This window comes from Adiantum capillus-veneris, chromosome 14 (genome assembly GCF_014529385.1).
Source record: "Adiantum capillus-veneris isolate H3 chromosome 14, ASM1452938v2, whole genome shotgun sequence".
In the NCBI taxonomy this organism is placed as follows: domain Eukaryota; kingdom Viridiplantae; phylum Streptophyta; class Polypodiopsida; order Polypodiales; family Pteridaceae; genus Adiantum; species Adiantum capillus-veneris.
The window spans coordinates 92,558,785-92,584,478 of NC_140944.1; the positions used below are offsets into that span (position 1 = coordinate 92,558,785).

Consider the following 25,694-nt stretch of genomic DNA (forward strand, 5'->3'; position numbering starts at 1 on the left):
ATGTCCCTTGCACTTCAATGGTTTTGGTGGTTTAAAAAATAGACTTTTTACATCTCACAGACTGTTTTGTTTCTATGTAGATGTTTTTCTTTCTAGCCTTGTGGAGGAGCAACCACTCTCGTGCCTTTCAGGCACATTTACGGCCATGCATGCAAATCTTGGGGATATGCTCTTCCCCAACACAACTTCATCAAACCTTGCACGGAAAAGGGTGTTCTTCTACACCCACAAGTACATTGTACTTATAGATGAGGCTACAACCTTGCGTAGCATGTAGTGGCCAAAGCCAGATGCATTCACTGTAATGTCTTTGAAAGCCAAGATTGTAGCTGATGTGAGAGCATCATTAAAATTTGGAAAAGCATCGCGTTCTGTTGGGATTAGATGGTGTTGTCCTGCTCATGTCTTCGCTAGCATATTCGGATCTTTTTCTTTCCATCATACAAACACTATGTATGTTTGCAAAGATCTACATTACGATACATTGGAAGCCATCCTTGGCGAGAAATGGGGCTATATTGAAGGACTTCACAACGGAGATCACTTTCGGTGTCAGGTTGGAAGTTTCATCATTGCTATCCGTTTCATCAAGGTGCACTCCACCCTTTACGTGCGGTACTTCTATGAAAGATGGATGTGCAAGCTTGGTGAATGGATTCCATTGCAATCCACCAATGCTACAATTGAGGTATTTGAAATTGCAATCAAATTGTCGAGTGGTGCTATTGAGTCTGTCCAAGTGAACAAGCATTGGACATTGGCCAATGTGCGGGAGCACTTAGTGATAATGGGTTTAGAGCATGGAGAAGCTACAAAGTTTTTCATTGGACGACGTAAGGTGAATGATCTTTCTCTCTTAATTATGTACTCTTTATGTTCTTTGGATTATTCCTCACTCTAAGGTGGGTATGCTATTTCTTATTTTTTTGCTAGATTGGTAGCCGCATGGAGAGCACGATTCAAATTGAAAAGGCGTGGATGACGGAAGAGAATCTGATTTTATCATTAGAGTAGTTATGTTTGTACTTAAATTTCCTATAATATCACAATTGTAAGTTCAAACAGACAGTTGTATCAAATTTTGGTAATGCACATTATCTTAAAGTCGTAGTGATGTGTTTTTAGACTTAAATGATTGTAATTTAATTTCAAAGTTTTTTATAACTTCTTGTTATTTGTGTTACTGTGTGAAAGTTGTTTAATATTTTAATTATTGTTATTATTTTATTTTTATTTTTTTTTGGGGGGGGGGGGGGGGGCGCTATATAAAGCCTCCTAAACCTTACCATTTTCACAATTCACCTACATAGCCTGTTAACACTCTCATTTGAGCTCTAGCACTCTTCACATTCCTACCTTAGCAGCTAGCATCATGGCGTCCTCCTCCACCCCTCCCGAAGCAACGGTGTAACAACGCTTCCAAGTGTTTTTACAAACAACTGAGTGGCATGATCGTGACGATCTCCACAATTTCTTTACCCAATTCCCTGATGTGAACGCAACTATTCACCTAAACATCCAATCTTTTCAGCCTATCTTGGAATTTTTTGAAATCTACATCGACAAGTATGCTGTACCAATTGTCGGACAAGAGGAATTGTGGATTCCATGCGATTTTCTTCGCTACATACACAAAGGTGATCGGCCTTTCACCCAGCGGCTTCAACGATTTTGTGTAATTGCGGGTGAGGCAGGTCAGTATATTGAAGATTCACGTTTGATAAAGAAGAAGGTCGGCACCTAGTTTCTAAGTCGCTTGGCGACTTTTGTGTTTCTTCTTGCGGAGGAGCCTGAAAGATCTGAGGTGAATTTTCCTCATTTGCGCCTTGGGGGTGTCGTCAAGGACACAAAGGAGCCCACTACAACACCCTGGGATGCAAGCAAAGAGGCCAATATTCTTGCCCTAACCTACCCAGGAGGTGTCATGGATGCCGCAAAATCCATGGGTGATAAGGGTACAGAAGAATCCGTCAAGCCCGCTGCAAATGTGCTGGAGGAGACATTAACTCCGAAGGTTTTTTTTGAAGACCTCTCCCCAATTGTCATAAATGGGGAGGAATATTTGTTTTTACATGATCTTGAAAAACTTTTGACATCCGCATGGATGAGTGCCTGTCCATCCTCTGTGCCACTGTAGAGTCCTCTGCCATTGACCCCTCCTCCGATCCACTGGATCGAAGCCTCCTACCCCTTGGAGAGAGGGTGGTAGATACAGTGGAGTTAGCAATGGTGGCGGTGACAGATGCACCGCTTTGTAAAGTGGCCTTAAGCCAAGCTGTAGGTCTAAGCAATGTGGAACAAATTGCTTGGGATGTGCTGCACAAACAGCTTCCTTGCGCCCAAGAGCGACGAGAAAACATTGCTCGCCATATCTTAGATGGCTCAAGCACTCAATAGCTGCATATATCTTGTAATTAACTCTTTCAAATTTGTAATGGGATATATCACATCTTTGTACTTTGCTATTTCAAATTTGGAATGGGACTTGATTGTAACTGTGAAATTCTGTATTGAGTTTATGGTACGATAGACAGTAGGTGATTGGCTCTATATTGTGGTATGATTGTGCAATTCTCTAAATCAAGATCAAGAATTTTTTTTCCATATAAATAATAAAAAAAGGCATAATATCAGTGCAGCCTGACAAACCTAGCCAAGAAAAGGTGAAAAAAAGCTATCTGGGAGCCTGTCGTAGAGGCGCGCGGGAGGGCTAAAGTAATTGTTACTTTTGCCCCCCCGCTCGCCTCTACGCGGTAGGTCCCCAGACAGCTTTTTTTCACCTTGTTTTAGCTAGATTTGTCAATCTACATTGATATTATGCCTTTTGGTTTTTCAATTACCCACAATCGGTTGATTATTTTATCATCGTGAAAATCTCAATCGATGAGAAAATGTAGTTGATTATTGACTTGGATTCAATATTTTATCTATGTATATGCAACGACTGGATACAATATTTCATTTTGCTAAGACTCAAGACATTCGCCAGGCTAACAACTCTTTTAATTACCTTCTATCGACATGTCTCTCTCTCTCTCTCTCTCTCTCTCTCTCTCTCTCTCTCTCTACCTAGTTCTACTTAAAATCATTTTTTCTTTGAAAGCCATTTCAACCACAAGAACTCACTTTTGAAAGAAAGAACCGACATCTAGAATAAATCTCAAAGCATCATATCACTTATAAACACAAATGTTCAGTACGATGGAAAAGAAATCACTAAAGCCACAACTTGTTATATTTGAAAAAAGATATCTTTACATTGCCAAAATGGCATAAAAGTCAAATTAAGTTTCTCTCTCCTCTGATCCAACGCGCAACAGCTATATCCTTGGACATTATTGTCACCCGTTTTGCATGAATAGCACACAAGTTTGTGTCTTCAAAAAGAGAAACTAGTTGATATTCTGCCGCTTCCTGCAGAGCTTCTAGGGCGATACCTTGAACTCAATACGTCATTCGATAACTTTGCATGATCTCTTTCACCAAACGTGTGAATGGTGCCTTGCGGATGAGAAGGTCTGAAGTCTTTTGATAGTGACGAATCTCTTGCAAGGCCTTTGGAATGCGTCGCTTCAGAGCAGGAGCCCATTTTTGAGGGATGGTAGGATTTGGGACACTTTTTCTTTCTACGAGAGGGCTTGCAATAAGGAGCTTGCGCATCTTCAAGCCCACCATGTGCTCCGACTGGCTCTTCAACTCCACCGTGCGCTCCAACTGGAGCGTCTTCTACATCCTCAAAATCCTCTGCATTTAGTAACCCATGATCACGTCTAACCTCATCTGGCGACAGAGCTCCCAAGCCACGTGGCAATGTCTTCCCAACCGGGACTCGATGATTGCTTGGGATCTCCAGTCCGCTCCACTAGTTCCACCACTGTGACGTGTATTTTTAAAGTCAACACCTTTGGCTTGATAATGTGATTTCTCCATTCCTTGAGTGCTCCACATGTCTAATGAACCATATTTTGACATAAAGAATGCTCCATGCGCATACAAAATATGCTGCATCAAGAAAAAATGCTTAGATCAAATGAATGTTTATGTATAGCATCAAAATTTGAAATGAACAAAGTAACTTACCATGTAGTGTGTGATATTGCTCTCTCCCCACGCTTGCACAAATGCTTTAGTGAAATTAGAAATGTGATCTTTGAACAAATTTTGTTGCTTGCTTGTGGTTTGGGGTTTCCACATGACTTGAAGCACTAACTCGAAGTGGTGCCACACTTGCCTACGCAGATTTACAAGCACGGGATTTGAATCTTGATCAGTCGTATACTTGCAAAGCGCTTTCCATAGCTCCCATGAAGCATCCTCCTCACCCCTCTCCTTTCGCATCTCTGGTTTCTTGAAAAACCTACGTGCTTTCACACCATTCATAGAGACTTTTTGTGGCACTTTATGCATATTTTCCACCTCACCGATGATAGAAACATTGCCACCATGACATCCAATCGAATTTAGAATTGATTCAACTATTCCAATGGCTTCCATGGATCTGGAAAGTGGTTTCATTGTGAAAGCGTACTCTATGTGAAGCTTTAACAAGCGATCAAATATACGCATGAAGGCATGCAAAGTGCAAAAGTGTACATTTGTAAGTGGAAATTTGATAATGGGATACCATGTTCTATCTTTTGTTGATCGATTGGGGACCTCCATGATAGGACACTTCAACACCAAGCACACCCATTTCCTTGCATCATCATCCATTGACCCTGTTGCCTGACTTCCCTTGACACTTTTCTTTGAAGACATGGAGCCACGAGTACTCTCCTTGTATCCTCGTTCACAATATGGACAAGGAAGAAGTAATGAAGCACCTTGTTTACATCCAAGTATACATTTGATTGCTTTTAGATCACCTTCTAAGTGCCACTCAACATCAAATGTACCTACTCCATCTACTTCTAGCTTTTCTCCCTCTACTTGTGCCTTAATAACCTCTGTGATCCACGGGATCATAGAGAAGACCCATGCCAACACTTCATGAGTCTCTTTTGGAACTTCAAAAGCTCCTAGCTACCATATTTCCTTTTTGGATTGTACACTAAATGATGGTTTCTGAGAATGATCACCGTTAGCATCAACTTTTGAAAAAACATTGCCTCATTCATGAGTGCCACACTCATACGTTCCAATCTCCATCTTTTGACAATTTGACATTCATCTAGCTTAAGAATAAATATGAGCTTCTCTCCAAGTACTGAAACAACACAGGAATTGAATTGTTATACTAAATGATATTCAATACAGAAAAAATGACATTACAATTTGTATTACCTTGTGGAGACAAAGCATAAAATTTAACCATAGCTCATTGTAGTCGTTTCAAGTCAACAAAAATATTGTTGAATTGATGATAACCAAAAGACTTTGCCCCATTAGGAATAGTATTGCCCCCCTTTATATTACCACGTGACTTGGCACTTGTGGAAGAGTACATCATGGATCCTTCAATGTGTTTGTATTCGCCAGATTCCCGAACGAGATCATTGTTTCCTTTTTTTGCAAGTCGGACCCTATGTGGAATAGGAAACAAATTCTCGGTGATGTCTTGCTCTCGTAATGCATCTTTCATCAATCCATGAAGTGCATGGTATGCATTTGTGCTGATCCCAACCTCATCACAAGCTCTCTGGACATCATCTTCAGACACAAGGTTAGAGATCTTTTTTAGGATCTCCTTTGTGATGGCATCTTTCATGTGTTTGGCCTTTTCACAACCTATGATGTAAAGTATATCTTCCTTTGAGATGCATCCTAGGAGAAGATTGCAACGGTCCTCTTGTCTAAGACTTCCACACACATCTTGTATATATGTCCTATTTCAAAAGGTGAACCGAGTTACAAATTGATGGAAATTATTATAAGTGATGAACACTGTGAATTAAAAAAAAATACATGGTTGCCGTGATCCTCTTCTTACGTGCCCCTCCATTAGAGGCTAAGTTTTCAATGGAAGAGAACTCCCTCTTACGCTCACGCATGCCAAATGGAGTGGCTTTTAAGTGCATCATTGCAATCTGTAGCTTAGTTACCTCTGTTTCTGTAGCTTTCATCTCCTCTTTAAGATCTTTGAGTTGTTTCTCTGTGGAATGTAGTTGTTGTTGGAGATTTATGGAATGAATGTGTAACACTTGACATTATTGTCGGAACCATGCCGACGCACCTGCATGATTGGAGTCCAATCTCTTACAATACCCAAGAAGACCACGTTCTCCTTCTCCCACATATTTGATTAAGCTTGGGAGTGTACGAAATGTCGGATGACAGCCCACGAGCGGATCTTTTGGATACAACCCTCCATCAAGCTAGAAGTCAACATTGGTTTCTCCTCAAAACCGTCGTACGGATGCCGGTTGAGATGCTTTCTTGTCATTTTTTTTTGTGGGAGCAAATTCGATCGGTAGACGCAGACTGACAGTAGTTGACCTAGTAGATGATGGCGCAAGTGATTCATTGGTTATGTCGCGAAGAGACATGGTGGAAAGTTATGATGGGAAAAAAAATAGATAAGATATACTTTTTGGGATAAATAGACAATTTTTAGGATAAAAAGACTTTAAAATATATTTTTTCATATGTAGACATATATAGGTTCAATTTTTGAGCTCAAAGGAGAGAAATTTTTAAATTTTTTAATTTTTAATTTTTAAGCTTTATTAGATGGACGTTTTGATGATGTGGCATTATCTATTTATTCTTGGAATTAATGTAGAGAGGGACCCAAGGAATTTTAGATTTGGAGCTTATAAAAGCTAGATTCTTCTAAAAAAATATTGTTGTATATATATATATAGGGACCTTTTTAAAGCTTAAAAGATCCATTTTGAAGATTTTATAAAAAAATCATTTTTTGGGGTGAATTGATGCACGAGCTGAAAAGTGGATTTTGTCATAACTACTTACTCTCTTTGTTTGGTGATAGGTAGAGAAAGAATGGTTCTTCTCTTACTTTTACTCCTCTCTCTCTCTTTTTATCCCTCTCTCTCCCCTACTTTTCCCCCCCTCTCCTATCTAGAGAGAAGTTAGAGAGAGAGCTACAAAAGTAGTCCTATTTATTGTCTTTGTTCCCTCCATCCCTACAAAATTAGCCTTAATCCCTTAAAATTAGGAATCCTTACATGGCCCCAAGGGGGTCCAATTTTTTCCTGATGTCCTTTGGATCCCTACTATGGCCGGTCTGCTAGCTTAACCAATATTCTAGCTTTTTCTCCCCTGGCACTTCCCCATATTAAATGATCAATTTAACATGAGAAATCATTTAAGAGAATTAGATATTGATTATTATGACATTACCTCTCTCTTGAAATCATAGTCGTCCTCGACTATGGGGTAGAGAAGATAAAGCATATTCATTAGTCCTTTTCTTAGCGGGTAGAGGATCCCTATGTTACCCTACGATATCATTCCACAATGGATGACTAGTCCATTTGGTGCTTCAGAGCCTGAGGCTGCCGCAAGCATGTCTGCACATTAGTCCTATCAATCTTCCATAGTAGAGTGACAAGCTCTACTTGGTGTTTGGGAGACGTCGTCTTCACAAACTTGATCTAAGCATGCATACTACTTCATTTTTGTGCACAATAAAGCAAAAGAGAGTCTTATAAGACAAAAAATTTGTTTATTTTTAACATTTTGTACATTTGCTTACTCTTGGGAAGCTTTGTAAGCATTGACAAGGTTTAGGTTATCCTTTAATTGTATGCATTGCATCCATCTAGCATCTTCAAAAGGATAATTTTTAAAATTAATAAGATATTGTCGGATAGTCTTACCACCTCTTAGTACCTTGTCTTCATGTCGGAGAATGGACTCGGGCTGCAGCACCTCTTCTTGGTCCTCGATCTCCGGTGGGTCTTCAGTAGTTGTTTCTTGAGGTGGATCTCCTTTGTAAGGCTTTAATAGGCTCACATGGAAAGCATTGTGTATGAGCCAATGATTGGGCAACTTGAGTTGATAGGCCATCTCATTGATTGGCCTAAGAATCTGGAAGGGACCATAGTACCTTTTTGCTAGTTTAGCATAGTACTTTTGGTGTCCCATAGGATTCTTGCCCGACGTGTGCCTTAATCGAGCCTTGGGAAATTTTAATAAGACCCAATCATTTTCTTTAAAGGCTTGGGCTCTTCTGTGCTTGTCAGCGCAGCCTTTTACCGTTTCTGTGAGATAGAGATAGCATCCTTAATCTTTTGAAAAGATTCTTGTAGGTCTCGTCTATACTCATCTACAATGAAGATCTTCCCATGTACCTTAAGTAGCAAGGGACTTTTTGATCTTCCCTCAATTACCTTGAAAGGTGCTTTTCCCGTGGAAGTATGTACAATGTTATTATAAGCATACTCCAGTAAGGGTAAGTACTTCTCCCATTGGGATCTTTGATCTACTTCCGTTACATAGGCTTTTAGTAGATCGAGAATTGTTAGGTTAGCTATTTCACTTTGGCCATCCGTTTGTGGATGATAGGCCGAAGAGAAGTTTAGCCTTGTCCCTAAATTCTCAAAGAGACCCTTCCAGAAATTACTGGTCATTCTAGGATCTCTATCCGACACTATGGACATTGGCAAGCCATGGTACTTGAAAATTTGTGAAATGAATAGGGTTGCCATTTGATGGGCTTTGATAGTCTTTTTGACATGTATAAAATGACCTTGTTTACTGAACCTGTCAACTATAGTCTATATTCCTGTATTCCCATGGATAGACTTAGGCAATCCAAAGATAAAATCCATGGATATGCTCTCCCATGGTGAATTAGGGATTGGCAAGGGTTGAAGCAATCCAGGTTGCTTCCCTCTATCAAATTTTGTCTTTTGGCATACCACACATTTAGAAACATACTCTTGTATGTTCACTTTCATGGTAGGCCAATAGAAATATGTTTCAATTCCCTTTAAGGTAGACTGAATCCCTCTATGCTCCGCATAAGGTGGAGCATGAGATTCATACATTACTTTCTCACGTAGTGAGTTAGTAACACATAGTCTATTGCCATAGAGAAGATAACCATCGTGTAAACTAAATGGTTCTTCTTTCTTCCCTAATGCAAGGGAGAAAATCACATCTCTAAAATCGGGATCAATAGCATACTCATCTATCATTGAAGATAGATCACTGTGAGTTGCTATGGAAACCGCATTCACTCTCGGCCGTCTTGAGAGTGCATCAGCTACTTGATTATTCTTGCCAGCAATGTGAGCAATATGAAAATGAAATTGCAAAAGGAAATTTGGCCACCTCATTTGTTTGTCGGAGAGCTTGGTCTGCGTCATGAAGTACTTAAGACTTTGGTGATCCGTTCACAGAATGAAAGGAGTCCCCAATAAATAGTGCTTCCATGAGTCTAAGGCATGTAGAACTTCAAGGAGTTCCTTTTCATATATGCCTAGAGCTTGCTCAATAGGGTCAAGCCTTCGACTTTCATAGCATATGGCGTGCCCTTCTTGAAGAAAAACAGCTCCAAGGCAATCACCACAAGAATCACATTGGACCTCAAATGGTTTTGAGAGATCTGATAGTGTAAGCACAGGTTGAGAGATAAGATTTTCGAAAGCATTGTTCTCCTTAGCAGACCATGTATACCAAACGCTTTTCTTTGTTAGGTCATGTAATGGTCCCGCTTTGTGAGAACTTTTCTATGAAGCGTCTATAGTATGCACACGTACCTATAAAGCTTCTTAGTTCATGAAGATTCTTTGGTTTAGGCCATCCTTTTATTACCTCTAACTTTGATGGATCCATTTGGATGCCATCTTGAGAGATAATGTGACCTAAATACTGAATCTCTTGCAAGAAAATTCACTTTTCTTTCGATTAACATAAACTTTATTCTCTCTTTAAACTTGAAATATTACTTGGAGATGTTGCTTGTGTTCGTCTAATGAATTAGAGTAGATGATAATATCACCAAAGAACACTCCAGTGAAGGTTCGATGAGGCCTGAACAGCTTCTCCATCAAGCGGTTGAATGTGGCGATGCATTGGTCAAGCCAAAAGGCATGACAATGTATTCGTAAAGACCAAATGTGGTGCGAAATGCGGTCTTTACAATGTCTTGATCAACTATCCTTATTTGATGATAGCCACTTTTTAGGTCAATCCTACTGAAGTAAGTCGATCGTTGTAGCTTATCAAATAGGTCTTCTACCCGTGGAACGGGAAACCTATTTTTGATAGTGATCCTATTTAGTGCTCTATAGTCGACACACATACGATATGTGCCATCTTTCTTTTGCACTAATAGGACAGGTGAGCAAAATGGAGATGAGCTAGGCCTAACCATGCCCTTCTCAACTAACTCATGCACTTGCCGCATAATCTCCTCTTGTTGAGCTTGAGAAACTCTATAAGGAGGTTTGTTAGGCGGTGAACTTCCTGGAAGAAGTTCAATTGCATGGTCATCATTACCTCGTTTAGGAGGTAGCTCACAAGGGATGTCATCAATAAAGACATCTTGAAACCCCTTGAGAAAATTGGATAACTCTAATTCCTTTTGGTTGCTTTTATTTTCTTTTGCTAAAGCATTAGGTTCATTTTGAGAATCTTTAACAAAAATCATGTACACGAAAATAGAGCTCTTTATTGACTTGTTGAAAGCAGGTGTATGTACAATGGAGATAGTGTTACCTATTTCCTTAGCATCTATATACATGTATTTTTTCCTGAACTTAAAGGATATTCTCCTTTCAGGGAATTTAACATTGACAGCTAGCAGGCGGTCAAACCATGGTGCCCCTAGGATTACAGCCTCATGCTTGAGAGGAGAGATAAAGAAGTCCTCTTTGTCCACATAGCTTTGGACATGAAGCCTCAATTTCCCAATTAAGGGAGTGACTGAAGCTTATTGCCCCTTGAAAGCACTGTCTGCTGGTAGAACATCTCCCATCTCATAGGCTTGTATGCCTAGCTTGGTGGCCAACTCTATAGATATAAAATTGTGAGTAGAACCAAGGTCAAAGAGAATAAAAGCATCATGTTCTCTTACCTTTCCCAAGCATGGCATAGAAGGATTCTTAGGGGATTGACTCACTTCATATCATCATGCACCAAGGTCTTAAAACTCCCTACACCAAGCCAATCTAAGAATTAAGAGCAAATGCTCAAGCAACCAAGAGAGCGCATATCACATTGTTGTTACAAAAGCATTCACACGAGGTTCACTTCCTATGCTAATGCACCAAAGTCTTAAAACTTACTATCTTAATCCATAACACCTTAAGCATAGTGATTATTGACATCTAACCCTAAGACATGACCTCTGTGCTTTAATTATTACAAAAAGCCAAGGGATTGTCCCTGCCACTTATTATATTTTCATAGAGTAAGCTTAAGTCCTAACTTTCTATGTGCCAACACACCTATACACTAAAGATAGAAGTGCTATTGGTTTTCCAATGGCATATTAAAAAGGGATGGTGATATAGAGAACTATAGAGCTCATCTATTTTCAATATAATATAAGCCCAAAAGCCAAAAAAAGTGTTTCCTAAATTCAAACTAAATTAAAGTAACCAAATATAAGATTTTTTTTTCATTTAGTTAAGCTCTAACCTTTCGTTGCTCGAGGTATCGTTGCAATTTAGATAAGGTAAGAGATGATAAAAAGACAAATTTAAACTTTTTGTATCGATCGATGTTTTAATCAATCAATAACGGTATCAATCGAGTATGTACTACACATGTTGGAAAATAGCTCATTAAAGAGAATTAAGCAAGATGCCAACACAAGACTCGAGTGAAAGTAAAGGTACGAATTTAGGACTGTACTTTGCATGACGGTAAAGTGTCAGAAGGAGAAAATTTTTTGTTCGCATGCAAATGGCAACGCTCGCTCTCTCTCTCTCTCTCTCTCTCTCTCTCTCTCTCTCTCTGTGTGTGTGCGTGGGCTAAAGCGATAAGGGCTAGAAGACGAAAATAATGATGCTGACGATGATGTTGGGAAGGAGCCATGAATTTTGAAAGGCCATCGAATCGATACTGGAGGGGCAAAGGGGAGGTCTTCACACATTGAGGCACGGGAATGGAGAAGGTGGGCGAGGTGCAAGGGAGGAGGCGCGCAAATCAAAGGAGATGGGGGGGGGGGGGGGTTGGCAAGGTGCAAGCGTGGAGCAGATGGCGAAGGGTGTGCGAGTGGTGGCAGGGGGAATCTGCTCACTAACGATTTTTTTAAAAAACCTACTAGTATGTACCAATAATATATGGATTCGAAACAACATATACAATTTTTTTGTAAAATAGACATGTGTCACTGTATATTGCCATAGTTTGGGTAGTGATATTTGTGAACATATTAAACATCGCCATGAAACACATGCTCACATTGTTGAGATGTGAAACTCAAACTACTTACATGTTTCTGTTTTGCCTAGATTAAATGCTCAAATACAACACACTTCGTTCTCAACGCTGCATACATGATTAAGCCCTTCAATCTTGAATATTGATGTTTGCGTACTAAGCTACGTTTTGGTTTTATCAAGCTTTGCGTGTAATCTTGAAACTGTAATCCATGCCGTAATCTAGCACTCAAATCATAATACACAAAAAGAATTTGGTAGAGAGACAGAGTGTGGGCCATGTAGGGAACTTTAAGGTATATTAAATATTTATGTAATGTGCTTTCCTCTGTGAATGGTAATTGGGACGATGTTGTCCATTCCATTAGGTGTCACTAGGTATAGCACTACAGGGAACTAACTTTGACCACACTTACATTATCTTTCTACAAACTTGGAAGATAAAGTTGACAAAAAAATCATTAGGAGGTCCTCAAAGAGATCCAACGGTAAGGCTTTGGCCTCTCAAACCTATGGGTCGCGTGTGTTCAAATCCCTTGTTGGATCACACTCTAGAGGGACACCTTGTGCTCATATGTTCATGTTGCTGCATCCTCCTCCTGAGGTGGGTCACCGAAGGAGGAGGTTCCTAGCTGGTTTCTTCGAGTTCTATCCGTCGTCCCAACACATGGTGCATCAATTAGGTGGCCATGGTGATGCCTACCCGTGGCTCTTGCCCGATGGTACACAACCCTTGCCCGACCATGTAACTTGGCTAATATTTGGAAGGATAAGCACATCCCCTTGTGGGCCCTCTCGTGTGTCGAAAAATAAATAAAAATTAATTAAAGGCATTATTTTGCAGGCTTGAGGTGTAACTCTACTGAACTTTTCTTTTTATGGCGAGGCAGTGTACTATATGTAGGACCTATAATTATCCCTTTGGGTTTAGCCTAGGATAATGTAATGGTGACAACGTATTCACCCACTTCACACTCCCTTTGCCATAATTATCCCTTTGGCTTAGCCTAGGATAATGTAATGGTGACAACGCATTCACCCACTTTGCACTCCCTTTGCCATCCACAGGGCATGGGGCTGCACACCACTCAAGGGAAGAGAGTTCATGAATTGCATTAATCACTGGGATCGGACAGTATACGAGGCTGTGCACCACTCCCATTTTTTCTATTGTCCAAATGAGTCAATGGATAAATTCCTCCTTTATTCTCCAAGTAACCAACACTCACTGTGAAACCACATTAAGATAGTAATTCTAAAATATGCATTGATCAGCATCATTGCAGGGACATCATATGCAACAACTTTGACATAGCAAGCATACACTCATCCCATTGTAATAATAGTAAGCAATCCCCATCTCAGAACTTTCATTTCCCTGGGTTGTGTTGCGTAGTTTATGGGCAGTCCTTGCTCACAACAAGACATATTAGTGTCCAAATTTATCTATCAAACATGCTTCACTCCGGTGCAAGCTTGTTTTTCATTCTTCAAGTACATTGTAAACATACCCATTGACATTCATGACTACTCACATAGATCCACTTCAATAAAAGCTTGCTTTTCGATCTATTAGTGCATTGAGCACACATACCGGCATACATTACAACTCACATAACATGCATAGGCTAGTCCCATTGTCATCGGGGTAAAGACATCATTAGATAGGCCAAAGTAAACACTCAAAGAAGCTGATTAGTGACTTAAAACTTCGCCAATTCGATAACATAACATACAATCCAGATGGAAGAAGAGTAAGAGGGAACTTCCTCGTAGCATACCGTCTCAAAACAGAAAACTACTATTGACAAAATTCCATGCATCACGACAGTGGCATGTAGGATTTTAGGTCAAAAAGAACTTACAGATTTAAATTTGAAAGGAAATGGTGCTCAAAAACTTTCAGCTGCTTGAAACCAGTAACAAAAGGTGATTAGCCTTGGATATGTCAAGCTGCCATTGCTTTCATCTCTCCACACAGTCACCATTGCATTGCTTGCCCTGCGTCTTACGCGATATTGTTACCTCTACAGCTTCATCATTCTAACTTTGACCAGGCAGGACTTCACATGATGGAAAATCTTTCCCCCTGCCTAGCCCAAAACTCTTATCCAGAACTTGCTCTCGAAAAGCTTTTACTGCATCTTGGCCAGCCTCGAAGCCATGATTATGGAAGGAGCTCTCTGCTTGCACAAGGCTGTTATTGCTCATAGAGGCACAACTGTTCCTGGTAGGTTCCTCCCCCGTCACATTGGTATCCTCTAACTGCATGCGAAGTTGCTTACTCGAAGGTTCATCATGAAAATCTTTCCTCTGCAAGCAAACTCTAGCTCCATCCCAAGCCGCATCGTTTTCTGTGCTGTTAAGGATGGTGCCAACCTGGTTTGCATCTTGACATGTATTGGTCTTCAAGCTAAGTCTTTCTCCACCAGTACAATGTTTGTGCTTTACGTTTTCTTGTGGCATGATGTGGTCCTCTGTGGCCCCATTGAAGGTGCCTCCTAGCATGCTGATAATTGCCTCCTCTTCTTGACATGTATAGATATGTATTTTCCCACTAGCAACAAGCTCAATTTCTGCATTGTCTTTGAACACTGTAGTGCCCTCCTTAAGGGCACTATCAATAGTGTGGCTTTCCAATTGTGGGGTAGTGATGTCCCTCGAGCATCTGATTACAATTGGAATAGTGTCCTCTTCTTGACAAATACTGTTTTTTGAACCAAGTTCCCCCTCACTAGCAACAAGCTTATGTTCGTTAATCTGTCCTGCCACACAGTTCTCCTCTTTATAAGCATCATTGACAATGTGACTTTCCTCTCGCCTAGTGATGTCCTCCTCCTGAATTGTGTTATCTTGTAATTCATGAATTGTGTCATCATCTTCACATAAAACTATCTTCAAGCTAAGTTCTTTACCATAAATATCAAGCTCATCCTCCATGTCATCTTCTTGCACTGCATTGTCCTCCTTGATGGAACAACAGCATTCACCGGGCATGATGGTATCGTCCAAAGGTATGACTACCTTTTGAATTGTGTGTTCATCTTGATATGTATAGATCTTTGGGCTGAGTTTTTCCCCATCAGCAACAAGCTTATCCCCTTTGTTGTCTTCTAGCACAGAGGTGTCCTCCTCTATGGCCCGCTGGGTAATGCAGCTATTCTCTAGAATAGTGATGGTGTCCTCCATTGGGCTGAACTCCTCCTGAATTGCATCTTCATTTTGACATGAATTGACCTTTGAGCCGAGTATTTCCCCATCAGAAACAAGAGGATCCTCTGCAATCTCTCCAAATATTGGTTTCTCCTCCTTAGTGGTGTGATGTATAATACCATCTTCATCTACCATCATCACGGTTTTCTCCGAAACGGTGAATAACACCTGCATCACATCATCATTTTCAGACTCTTTTATCTCTGAGCTTGGTGAGTCTTTACCACCAATTTCTTCTGGCACAGTTTTGTCCTCCTTAATGGCAATATGTGTGATGCCATTTTCATCTACCATCATCACATTGTTCTCCAAAGGTCTGAATAACCCACCATTTTCCTCAACCATCATCAAGTTATCCTCCAAGGATCCCTGTATAATCGTGTCTTCATCTTCATCTGAATTTTTCACCTCTGAGCTGATTAAGTCTGTACCACCAACAAGCTCATCTTCTGAATCTCTGAAGGTCTTCTCATCACCCTGCAAGAGCTCTTTCTCTCTCTCTCTCTCTCTCTCTCTCTCTCTCTCTCTCTCTCTCTCTCTCATACCAACTACATGCTTTTTGGGTATTTCAAGTGGTTGCAACATGCAGGGGTCCATACAACATTTCAAGAATTGCTATCAGAAATTCATAGTTGTCGTGCTGTGTGCACTGATGCACAATAAGAAAGTCATGCATCTAATAGAGAACTTTTTGGAACCATGACTTAGACGTCAGATCTACATGCATTCAATTGAGAATAAGCAACAGGAAGAGCTCAATAACATAATAGTTCTGAGATTTATAGAATGTCGCTGTTTGTATCAACCAGAAAGCAGAAACTTTCAATTTAATGTTAATGCCCAAGCCGTGCATATAATTTTCTTTCCATTTTCATGTTGTAAGGATACCAAAAAATACATTGAAAACAATCTCATTCCCCTGGAATACTTACAGGTTCCCTGAGACATGCTCGTGGCAGGATATTCCCAATGTTTTTCACCAATGAATTGCCATTCGCATCCCAGCCCATAAAATCACAAACAGCACGAGCAAATCCACGGTGATCATGGCGCCTCTTGGTGTTCAGAATCTTCTTTGCATGCATAACAACACTGACCAACCCAGTATATCTTTTTATGGGCTTGTTGGGGATGTTGGAGCAGACAAGGCAGTCAAATTCCCCTGTACCATGCTCCTCTTTGTACCTCTTCTGCAGTTCTTCATTTTCCCCAAAGATTTCCATGAAAAACTCATATGCCTGATTTTCCCTGCTCTTTGCACTACCCTCTGCGGGTTTGCCAGACCCAGGATAGTGGGCATCATCAGACTCATATAAATAATCATCGTCAAGATCTCGGTCATCAGAAGAGCTGCTGAGGAAGTCCATCACCCGATTTGCCACTGTGAGCAGTTTTTCGGAGCATTCCTCCCTCATGTTTGTACCTTCTGGAGGGCAGCTAGCTGGAATATTGTCACTAGGCATGACAACAGTGGCTTCTCCTTGCATGCTCATAGCTTCCAAACCTACAAATGCACTTTGCGTGTTTTTCTTACTGTTGTTATTTGGTGCTGGCTGAAGCCAATCGCCAATATAATTTCTACTCTGTTCGTTGGCAAATGGCTGAATGCAGGGAAATTGGATGCCATCATTCGTCCTTGCATTTGGAGATGCCCAACCACACTGCATATTACTGTTATCATATTTTTTGTGGTTTTCACTTGCAGGTCCTTCGCAAAGCTTGGGATATTCCACACATGGATCTGTACACGTCGTCGTAAGATATTCCTCCTTATTCTGAAGTCCCACATTCTCTTCCCAGGTTTGCTTGTATAAGTCAAGTGGTTCCCGAGCAGTGCCCTGTGTTAATTCGCTTGCTTGGAGCCACCGATCATGCTGGTTAGAGGCAGTGTTACCATGGCCTCGTCGTCCATCATTATCCTTGAAGTTGCTCAAGTTCTCTGACATTGGGCCTACATTTGAGGTGCTAGGTCCATCCCAGGTGCTGACATTTTTACTTTGTTGCTTGCAAAAATATCTTTTTCTTCTCTTGTTCTTCAGCCTATCACCCCAGCAGTTTTGGTGTAGTTTTTGAGCTTCCTTCCTGAAGCACCCATCATTATTTGGTTTGACCCCCCGGTCATAACCAGCATCTAATGCCAAAAATTCATCATCATCAATGTGCTTCTCCTTACCATTTTTGTAAGCAAGCTTATCATCCTCTGTTTGTGATGACGCAGCTCCGCCCCACCAAACAGAGTGCAGCTTTCTTGTGTGGGCTGCCAAATCCAATGGGACCCTTGATACCGCCTGTGTTTGGGCAGTGTCAGTAATTATGTTATGTGAAACCATGCTTTTACGAGCATGATCTGATGCATCACCAACAAAATTCGTATAGAGGTGACCTCCTGCATTTTCATTCAAAAGGGCAGACCCCATGGGCGCATATGTATGTTCTAGAACATCCCCTCCCATTGGGGCTGTAAAGCAAGGCCTTTCTTGAGCATCACCACCATGAGCTGCAATTTGGCAACACTTCGGTTGAAGAAGAGCAGAGCAGATTGTATGGCTTGCTTGTGAGCAACAAAAGTGCTGCAGGGGCTGATTGATGTGGCTATGGGAAACATTCAAAGATGAAGCATACACAATTCCTCCTTGCGGCTGTATTGTGCTGACATCCGTCATATCGTGCCACAATTCTGGGCAGGGGCTAGCAAGTGCTCGGTATGCATCCATCCTAGCAGGCACATTGATGCTTGTAGTAGCCTCCGGTACACCATATTGCCCCATTGCTCCGAAGATGCATGAGGCTGGTACGTCTAAACTCTGTTCCATTCGACCAGAGAGGCAATGGCCAGCATCGAGGGGCTGCTTTACAATGCATGCATGGGAATGCACATCAGGATATGCAGGTTGGCAATTGTGTCGATGCTCCAGCAGGTACTGCAGATTGGGATAATATTGAGTCGTGGATGCGGGAAGAGTGCATTTGTGCGCAAAATGTACATAAGAACGCGAATGCACATGGGGCTCATCGAACCAAATGTTGTCAAGCATCATATCGCTTCTGTGCACGCAATCACAGCTGCAATGGGAGGGAGCAGCTGGTTGTGCAAGAATCAATCTCGAAGACATGCAATCAAAGTGAGAGTGCTTACATGGATGGAAACAGGCTTTTGCTATTTGTAGGGGGGCAGAGCCATGTCTTGCTGATGAGTGGAGCAGGGGCTGCGGGGAATCATAGCAGGAGGGCGTCTCCTCTTCTTGCTCTCGTGCAGGGAGCTCCCCTGCAGCAGCAAATAACGCGGGGCAATTGACGCAGAAATCTTTATAGCAATGGCGCGCATGTATCATCACCTCGCCGCGCAAACCCGCAGAACACTTCCCTTGAGCGGATGCGCAAGTGCTATCTAATTGTGAGTTCATGCAGACTTACGATCTTCGCAGCTTCCAATTTACACACGTACTACAAATTAATTAGCCCACCCTCTCCGCTGGTCCATGCTCTTTCATCATAGGGAATGCATTGTCACATTCTTCCACAATGAGCGGCTATCCACCTTAGAGTCTGGTCATTTGTATAGAGAGAGTGTGCATCCATTAAGTCTCCGTCACATGACATACTCGAGCTTGGTGGGATCCTGATTTCGTTGTGGTGATCACCTTCAACAGGACATAGCCGTCGCGGGCAGCAGCCGTGCCACATTACTAGCATGCCCTTTTCATGCTCTCTCATCGAACAATTGACCAACCTTGTCCGATGGCACTTGGTGGGCCATATTGGCCACACCAGGATACGGGGCAGTAGGGTTGCTTAACAGGTGCAAGTGGGGAGGCTCTTAGGATATAACCTGGAGTTGGCTTGCCATGGGTTGAGACTTTGTTTGTGTGTGTGTGTGTACGTGCCCCCCCCCCCCCCCCCCCCCCCCCGCCAACACGAAGGACAAGGATTGTCAAAATACATATGACTCTCATCCATTAGAACATGAGCTAACTACAATACATTGACCACATTGACAAGAGTGATTGGAATTGGTGAGATGTCCCTCTCGTGCGTCCCATTGAAACAGTGTAAAGATCAATATAAGAGACGAAGTCTGGAGAGAATTTAGAAACCTTCATATATATCCTAGGTAGGAGGCTAATTGATCCGCTATGTAGCTTTCAAAAGTGCACCACACCTAGCATCCATGTTAACCAAAGCTTTTGAAGCACAATGTTCTTTTCCAATGGTCCCTCAGTGACAATCTTCTCATAAATTGATTTGCTTTCTCACATTAACATTTGCTCAAAACATCCAAGAGATCCATGGCATGCTATATCCACATAGAATGCAACCCAAGAGACATCTGAACAGGATTCTTGTCAAGGACGTTTAATGATTTTAGAAGCACATTACCCTAATTTATTTGCCCATTATCTTCAGTATGCAAGCACATTATCTTGCTCAATTTCTATTGAAATCAATCTAGAGCTTCATAATGTTGTCTTTGCCATGCACATCGTATTGGAACAGAAGCCCTTGCTCCACATCTTTTGGAAGATAGCTTATAGCTTCCAAGCAACTTGTTGTGCATCTCTTGCAATCAATAGAGTCCAAGAAATAACATCTTGAAGATGAAGGTTGTCAAAAACTTTATTTTTTCAAAAGTAAACCAGCCAGTGTGCAAACCAATTGTCCCCAAATCTTCCAAAAAGAGCTTGTTGTGCTTTCCCTTGTTGATTACTTTTCAAGATGCACATGTACTAGCACATGACAAAAGGTGGTTTTTTTGTTTCATTGATCTAGTTCATGTATTGCATGCTCAAAGAAAAACCTTCCAAGTAACACATTTCTCCAACTTTTAACAAGCATCAAGAAATAGAACCGGTACTAAAATCGCTAATGTAGTGCCTCTTTTTGGTGGGGAGTTTGATGCCATTGAATGTGGATTCTTTTTTTGGCAAAACTTGCCACTGTGAGTAGATTAAATTAATCAAAAAAAATTACATGGAAAGCCCTAATCACAAGCCGAGCCAAGGCATCAACAAAAACAACAGATTGAATATGATAGACCTCCCATACACTGCCAGGAACACAGAACAAGACCGGGCCCAATAGGGAGGCCAACCCCAACATGTAAGAACCAAATACAAACTAGATAAAGCCAATAGGGAGGGCCCCGAAGTCCCCATCACCAAGATACATCTGGAGTTGCCACCAACTGGGAGTCGTTGCCACCGAACCGAACATTGCCTCGGAGAGTACGCAACGTGAACCACAAGAAGACCATAAAGCCAAGAGGAACACAAGCCATCCAAAAGGGACATTGCATGGACGACCACAAACCTACAGAGCAATGGCAAAAAGAACCGAACCACCAACAACATCCGACCACAACAGAGTCACCTTCCGAGGGTTGACAAGGATTCAAAAGAATCATGCTTTCAAGGGGAGCCTTGCCACTTCCTCCACGTATGGTGATGCCACAAGTAGGCCACCATGCTGTCACTGAAGTCGCCCGCCTCGCCAATCCAGGAGCAAATGTGCCGGACACCAAGTACCCCCCCAAAAGAGGGGCTGGAGGGTGTCCTCTCCGGTGCAAGAAAAAATAGAAGGGGTGGGTGAAGATCTGTCATGCAAGCAGGCAAAGGTGCAGGCCCCCCCCTCCCGGAGCACACCCAACCCATCTAGTCTCGCCATTTCCCTGCCGTGCATCCAGATCTGCGGACGCCAGCTGCCCAAAACCGCCCTATTGTAGGCCACTTGGAGCATCCACGCTTGCATGTGCCTCGCAAGCTACAGGGGAAAGCAGATGAGATCCCTCCAAATTTGTAGAATGGGGATTCTTATCATTGCAAGAGCCACTCCAAGTAAGTGACACATGTTCCGATGCATAAGGATCAAAGAGGAGCAAAACATGGATGTGTAAGAAAGTGAATAAGTTTTAATTTAGCAATGATCTTGTGGTCAAAACATCTCCAAATATAGCTAGTGAGATTATAATGAGTAGTATCACTTAAGTGTATCTTTAGGAATGAAGTAAGATTCACTTTTCTTGTAATTTGAGTCAATTTTTTTTGTTCCATAAGAGATTCCATTGTTTTTGCGGCAACTCACCAAGAGCGCACCTTTGAATATCAATTCTCCCTCCTTTTCCTTCTTTCTTTCGTCGCTTCTGCCCTTTTCTTCTTTGGAGTTTTTCCTTTGCTCAGAGCTGCCTCACCATTGATTTTACTCAGACCTTCATCAATGCTCTATATTATCTCTCTCAAAGATATATTGTATTGTCTTCTCACGTCTTCTCCACCTGACACCTTGAACCATAAATTTCACAGGAAAATTGTCAGGCCAAGGGCCAAACCAAGGGGTCACGGACTCGGCCAAGGGCCGGCTGCCAGTGGGAAGGGGTCCGAAAGGGGCTAGGAGCCTATTAAAGGGAGGCTGGGCGGATGGACCAGATATGGCAGTCCCTTGGTGCTTACACTGGTGTCAGAGCTTCAGGCTATTTTGGGACTGAGGCACGTTTTTTGGGATGCATGTTGCATGCAATCTCTAGTGGAGGAGAAAGAAGCCGAAGCCGAAGCCGAAGAGCTAGGGCGTGGGCAGAACCTCCAAGCGGGGAAGTCGACCTCCCGTCGACCTGCGTCAAATTGCACACGCTTAGGCTCAGTTGGAGCGCAAGGAGATTTCAGAAACATCTTGTGCTTGGCCCGGCCCCAAAAACCTACTGCATCGCGAGCTTGCATCTCCTTCGTCATCGCGTAGTGAGCTGCTTTCTGTTGCAGACAGAATTCGTCAAAAAAATAAATAAATCTCTCTTCACTTGAGTTACCCTAGGACTCAGTGAAGAGCCTTTGCCCACGGGGTCACGGACCGGCACGGCCGGCTGCCTTCTTTCAAAGCCCTCTTTTCATCGGTGGGCATACACAACACACACCGGTGGTAGCTTCTTGCAACTTTTGCATTCCGCACTTGCTGCAAACCAGATTTTGAAGTTTCGACAAAGTGCAAATTGGTCATCAACCTTCAACCGATTTGGTGGTTGCATACGATGCAAGCCACCTTGGCAGTGACTATCCATTGAGTTGTGTTTTCAACTTCCTCATCGGCTGCCCCAATTGTCGGCAACTTTCAAGTTTATTTGGTGTATTGCATATGACGCAAACCAGACTATTAGCACCTCGAATTTTCTCCGTGCTTTCGAGTGAATCATCCACTGCAGTTTTGCTCGTTGTTGTCAAGCTGGTAGTGGTCACGGATTGAACTACGCTTTCGAAGTCGGCGTTCTTTCTTCTCAAAGACGTAATTATACGGTTCCTTATCGCATACGGCTACGAGCTCGTTGGAATTCAGGTATTCTCCTTTCTTTTCTCACACAGTACGTCCACAACATGGATTCGGACATAGATATGCATCATGCATTTGATTTCGAGCAGTCCGCACCCGTTTCGTCTGGCGATGCCACGCGGACGGTTCCGCTCACGGAGAGTAATTGTGCCCCAATGGCAACAGACGATGCGTATGAGTTGCTGGACATGCAAGATTTCCGTGCATTGCAAACACGCATGACTGTGCTTGAAACGAATTTTGCACAATTAAATCAGAATGTCACAGCATTATCCGATTTGATTAAGTTGCATATGCGGCAGTAGGCCACGGGCCCTGCTAGTCAGCCAATTCAGGAGCACGGCTCCACACTAGGCCAAGGGCCGACTGCTGGGCAAGGCCCTCCTCCAGGACCGCTGCACTCTCTGACCCAAAAAGAGGTGGACGATTTGTTGAAAAATACAAAGCCACCAATTTTTCGGGGAGAAGAGCGTGAGCGCAACAAGGACACCGTGAATATTTTTCTCAGTAAGTGGGATGGTATTCATGACCTTAGACGTACCCCGGATTCAGCCAAGGCGCTGCAGACAAGTCTGACTTTGGACGGCAAGGCCTACAAATGGTGGATGTCTCTCAAGCAGAAGGGCATGCTACCACAGACTTGGGCAGCTTTTGAGACTGTCTTCAGGAAGGAATTTCTACCTACCAATGAGAAGGATAGAAATTGGACCGCCTGGGACGAATGTTCTATGCACCATCATAAAACATTATTGGAATATATTTCCCATTATCGGGATGTGATCCTCAAGCTGGAAGGGATGGATACCTTTCAGCAGGTGCGTGGGTTCATCCGTGGGTTAACTCCCGAGCTTAAGAAGCACGTTAAAACCCAGGATCCACAAACACTTGAGGATGCAATAGTGCAAGCTCACATCCATGATGATCCCGATGATCAGGCATTGCATAGTTCGCATGTGCACGGCACTACACCTGTTTTAACACGTCTACATCATGTGCATCATAAAAGAAAAAATGTCTCTACTGCATCAGAGACCTCCAAAAAGCCCAAGGGGTCTAGAGGTCCTCTCTCAATGGAAGAGTTTGAGAAAGCCAAAAAAGAAAAGTTGTGCTTTAAATGTTTGGGAGCTGGACATAGCAAAAAGGATTGTCCCAAGGGGAAATCTGCTGCTCAAGACAAGGGGAGGAAAAAGCAGTACACATTTTGCAGCTTTTACCTCTTGAGTCCTCTTCCCAGTTTGCTAATGTGGAAGTAACACACACCGAGGCGGTGCATGAGTGTTGTATCACGGCCTCCATGTGGCAGCAGACTTTCGGACCACATGAGTTGGTGCGTATGCATGGATCTATCCAAGGGCACATGGTGCGGATCTTGGTAGACGATGCTGCATCGCACAATTTCATCAATTATAAATTGGTGAAACGACTCAAATTGCCCCAAACCCCAAGTTCCCATCGCTACAAGGTAGCAATGATTAACGGCCATGATGCTGAGATATGGGAAACGCAGGTTAAAGATGTACCTCTGGAAATTCAAGGATATCGTACCTCTTTGGATTTCCAAGTCATGAATATGGAGAGGGCGGATGTGGTTCTTAGTCGTGAATGGTTGCATAGTTTAGGATCATCCCTTAGACGTAGCTATGAGCATAATAGTCTAATGTTCGAATCCAATGGTGTGCACGTGCTGTTGTTGGGGGAGAAGTATGTACCTTCCTCACCACTTGTTTGTACAGCTGAGCTTATGAAGCTCGCTTCTGATGATGCAATAGAAGAAATCTTTTTGTGTTACTCACTGTGCCATTTTATTTCCAATGTGGATGATATTTTTAATGATGCTAAAGTTTTGAATCAAACTTCCTCAACGCCGCATTCTTCTCTCTCTCCTCTTCCAGCTATGTCCACTAATTCAAAACAAGCAAATGTTGCTAATGAATTGAAGGAACTTTTAAGGGCATTCAAGGATATGTTCCCAGACGATTTTCCACCAGGGCTACCGCCGACACGTTCTGTGCAACATGGCATAGACGTGGTTGCAGGCAGTAAGCCAGTGAGTAAACCGCCTTACCGAATGAGTCATTCGGAGGCTGCTAAGGTGGAATGTCAGCTTGCTGACTATCTCAGTAGAGGGTTTATTCAACCAATTTCTTCACCATGGGCCTCTCCCATTCTCTTGGTGAAGAAAAAAGACGGTAGTATGCGCATGTGCGTAGATTATCGTGGATTAAATGTGGTTACTGTTAAGAACAAGTACCCATTTCCACGAGTAGATGAGGTGTTTGATAAGCTCACCCATGCTCGTATATTTTCAAAGATTGATTTAAGATCTGGGTATCATCAAGTACGCATCAGGCTTGCGGATATACCCAAAACAGCGTTCTGAACAAGGTTTGGACATTATGAGTTTTTGGTAATGCCCTTTGGGTTAACCAATGCTCCAGCTACGTTCATGACACTCATGGATAGTGTCTTGAGACTATACTTGGAAAAGTTTGTTATCGTTTTCCTCGATGACATTCTTGTATATAGTGCATCTGAGGAAGAGCACTTAGTACATTTGAAACAAGTGTTTCATTTATTACGCCAAAATCAGTTATATGCCAAGGAATCCAAATGTGCTTTCCTCAAGGAGGAAATTCACTACTTGGGGCATGTTATTTCGGCTGCAGGGTTACACATGGATCAATCCAAGGTGGATGCCATTCGAAGGTGGCCCTCTCCCAAAAATTTGGAAGAGCTCTAGATGTTTTTAGGCTTTGCAGGTTTTTATCGACGATTCGTTAAAAACTATGCCCATATTGTTGTTCCCATGACAGATCAGCTGAAAGCCAAGGGCAAGACTTTTCAGTGGGGATTAGAACAACAGCAAAGTTTTGA

General features: G+C 42.3%; 1 protein-coding gene across 2 annotated transcripts; it reads right to left on the bottom strand.

Annotated features, from left to right (window-relative positions):
* Positions 1-13,994: 13,994 nt before the first annotated feature.
* LOC147442771 (uncharacterized) lies at positions 13,995-19,012 on the bottom strand. 2 transcript variants are annotated; one of them, XM_086528824.1, is made up of 3 exons: positions 18,649-18,781; positions 16,445-18,433; positions 13,995-15,989 (listed from the first exon to the last, which is right to left on the bottom strand). In XM_086528824.1, the coding sequence occupies exons 2-3, from the start codon at positions 18,323-18,325 to the stop codon at positions 14,343-14,345; spliced, it is 3,528 nt and encodes a 1,175-aa protein (XP_086384950.1). In that variant the 5' UTR covers positions 18,326-18,433; positions 18,649-18,781; the 3' UTR covers positions 13,995-14,342. The 2 variants fall into 2 exon arrangements, with proteins under 2 accessions (XP_086384950.1, XP_086384949.1); XM_086528823.1 differs by having other exon boundaries at positions 16,445-19,012.
* Between the last annotated feature and the right edge of the window lie 6,682 nt (positions 19,013-25,694).

Coding starts and splice junctions, on each gene's coding strand:
- LOC147442771 (XM_086528823.1), bottom strand. CDS start 18,916: ATGAACTCACAATTAGATAGCACTTGCGCATCCGCTCAAGGGAAGTGT. Junction 15,990..16,444: donor GAGCATGTCTCAGGGAACCT/GTAAGTATTCCA, acceptor GAGCTCTTGCAG/GGTGATGAGAAGACCTTCAG.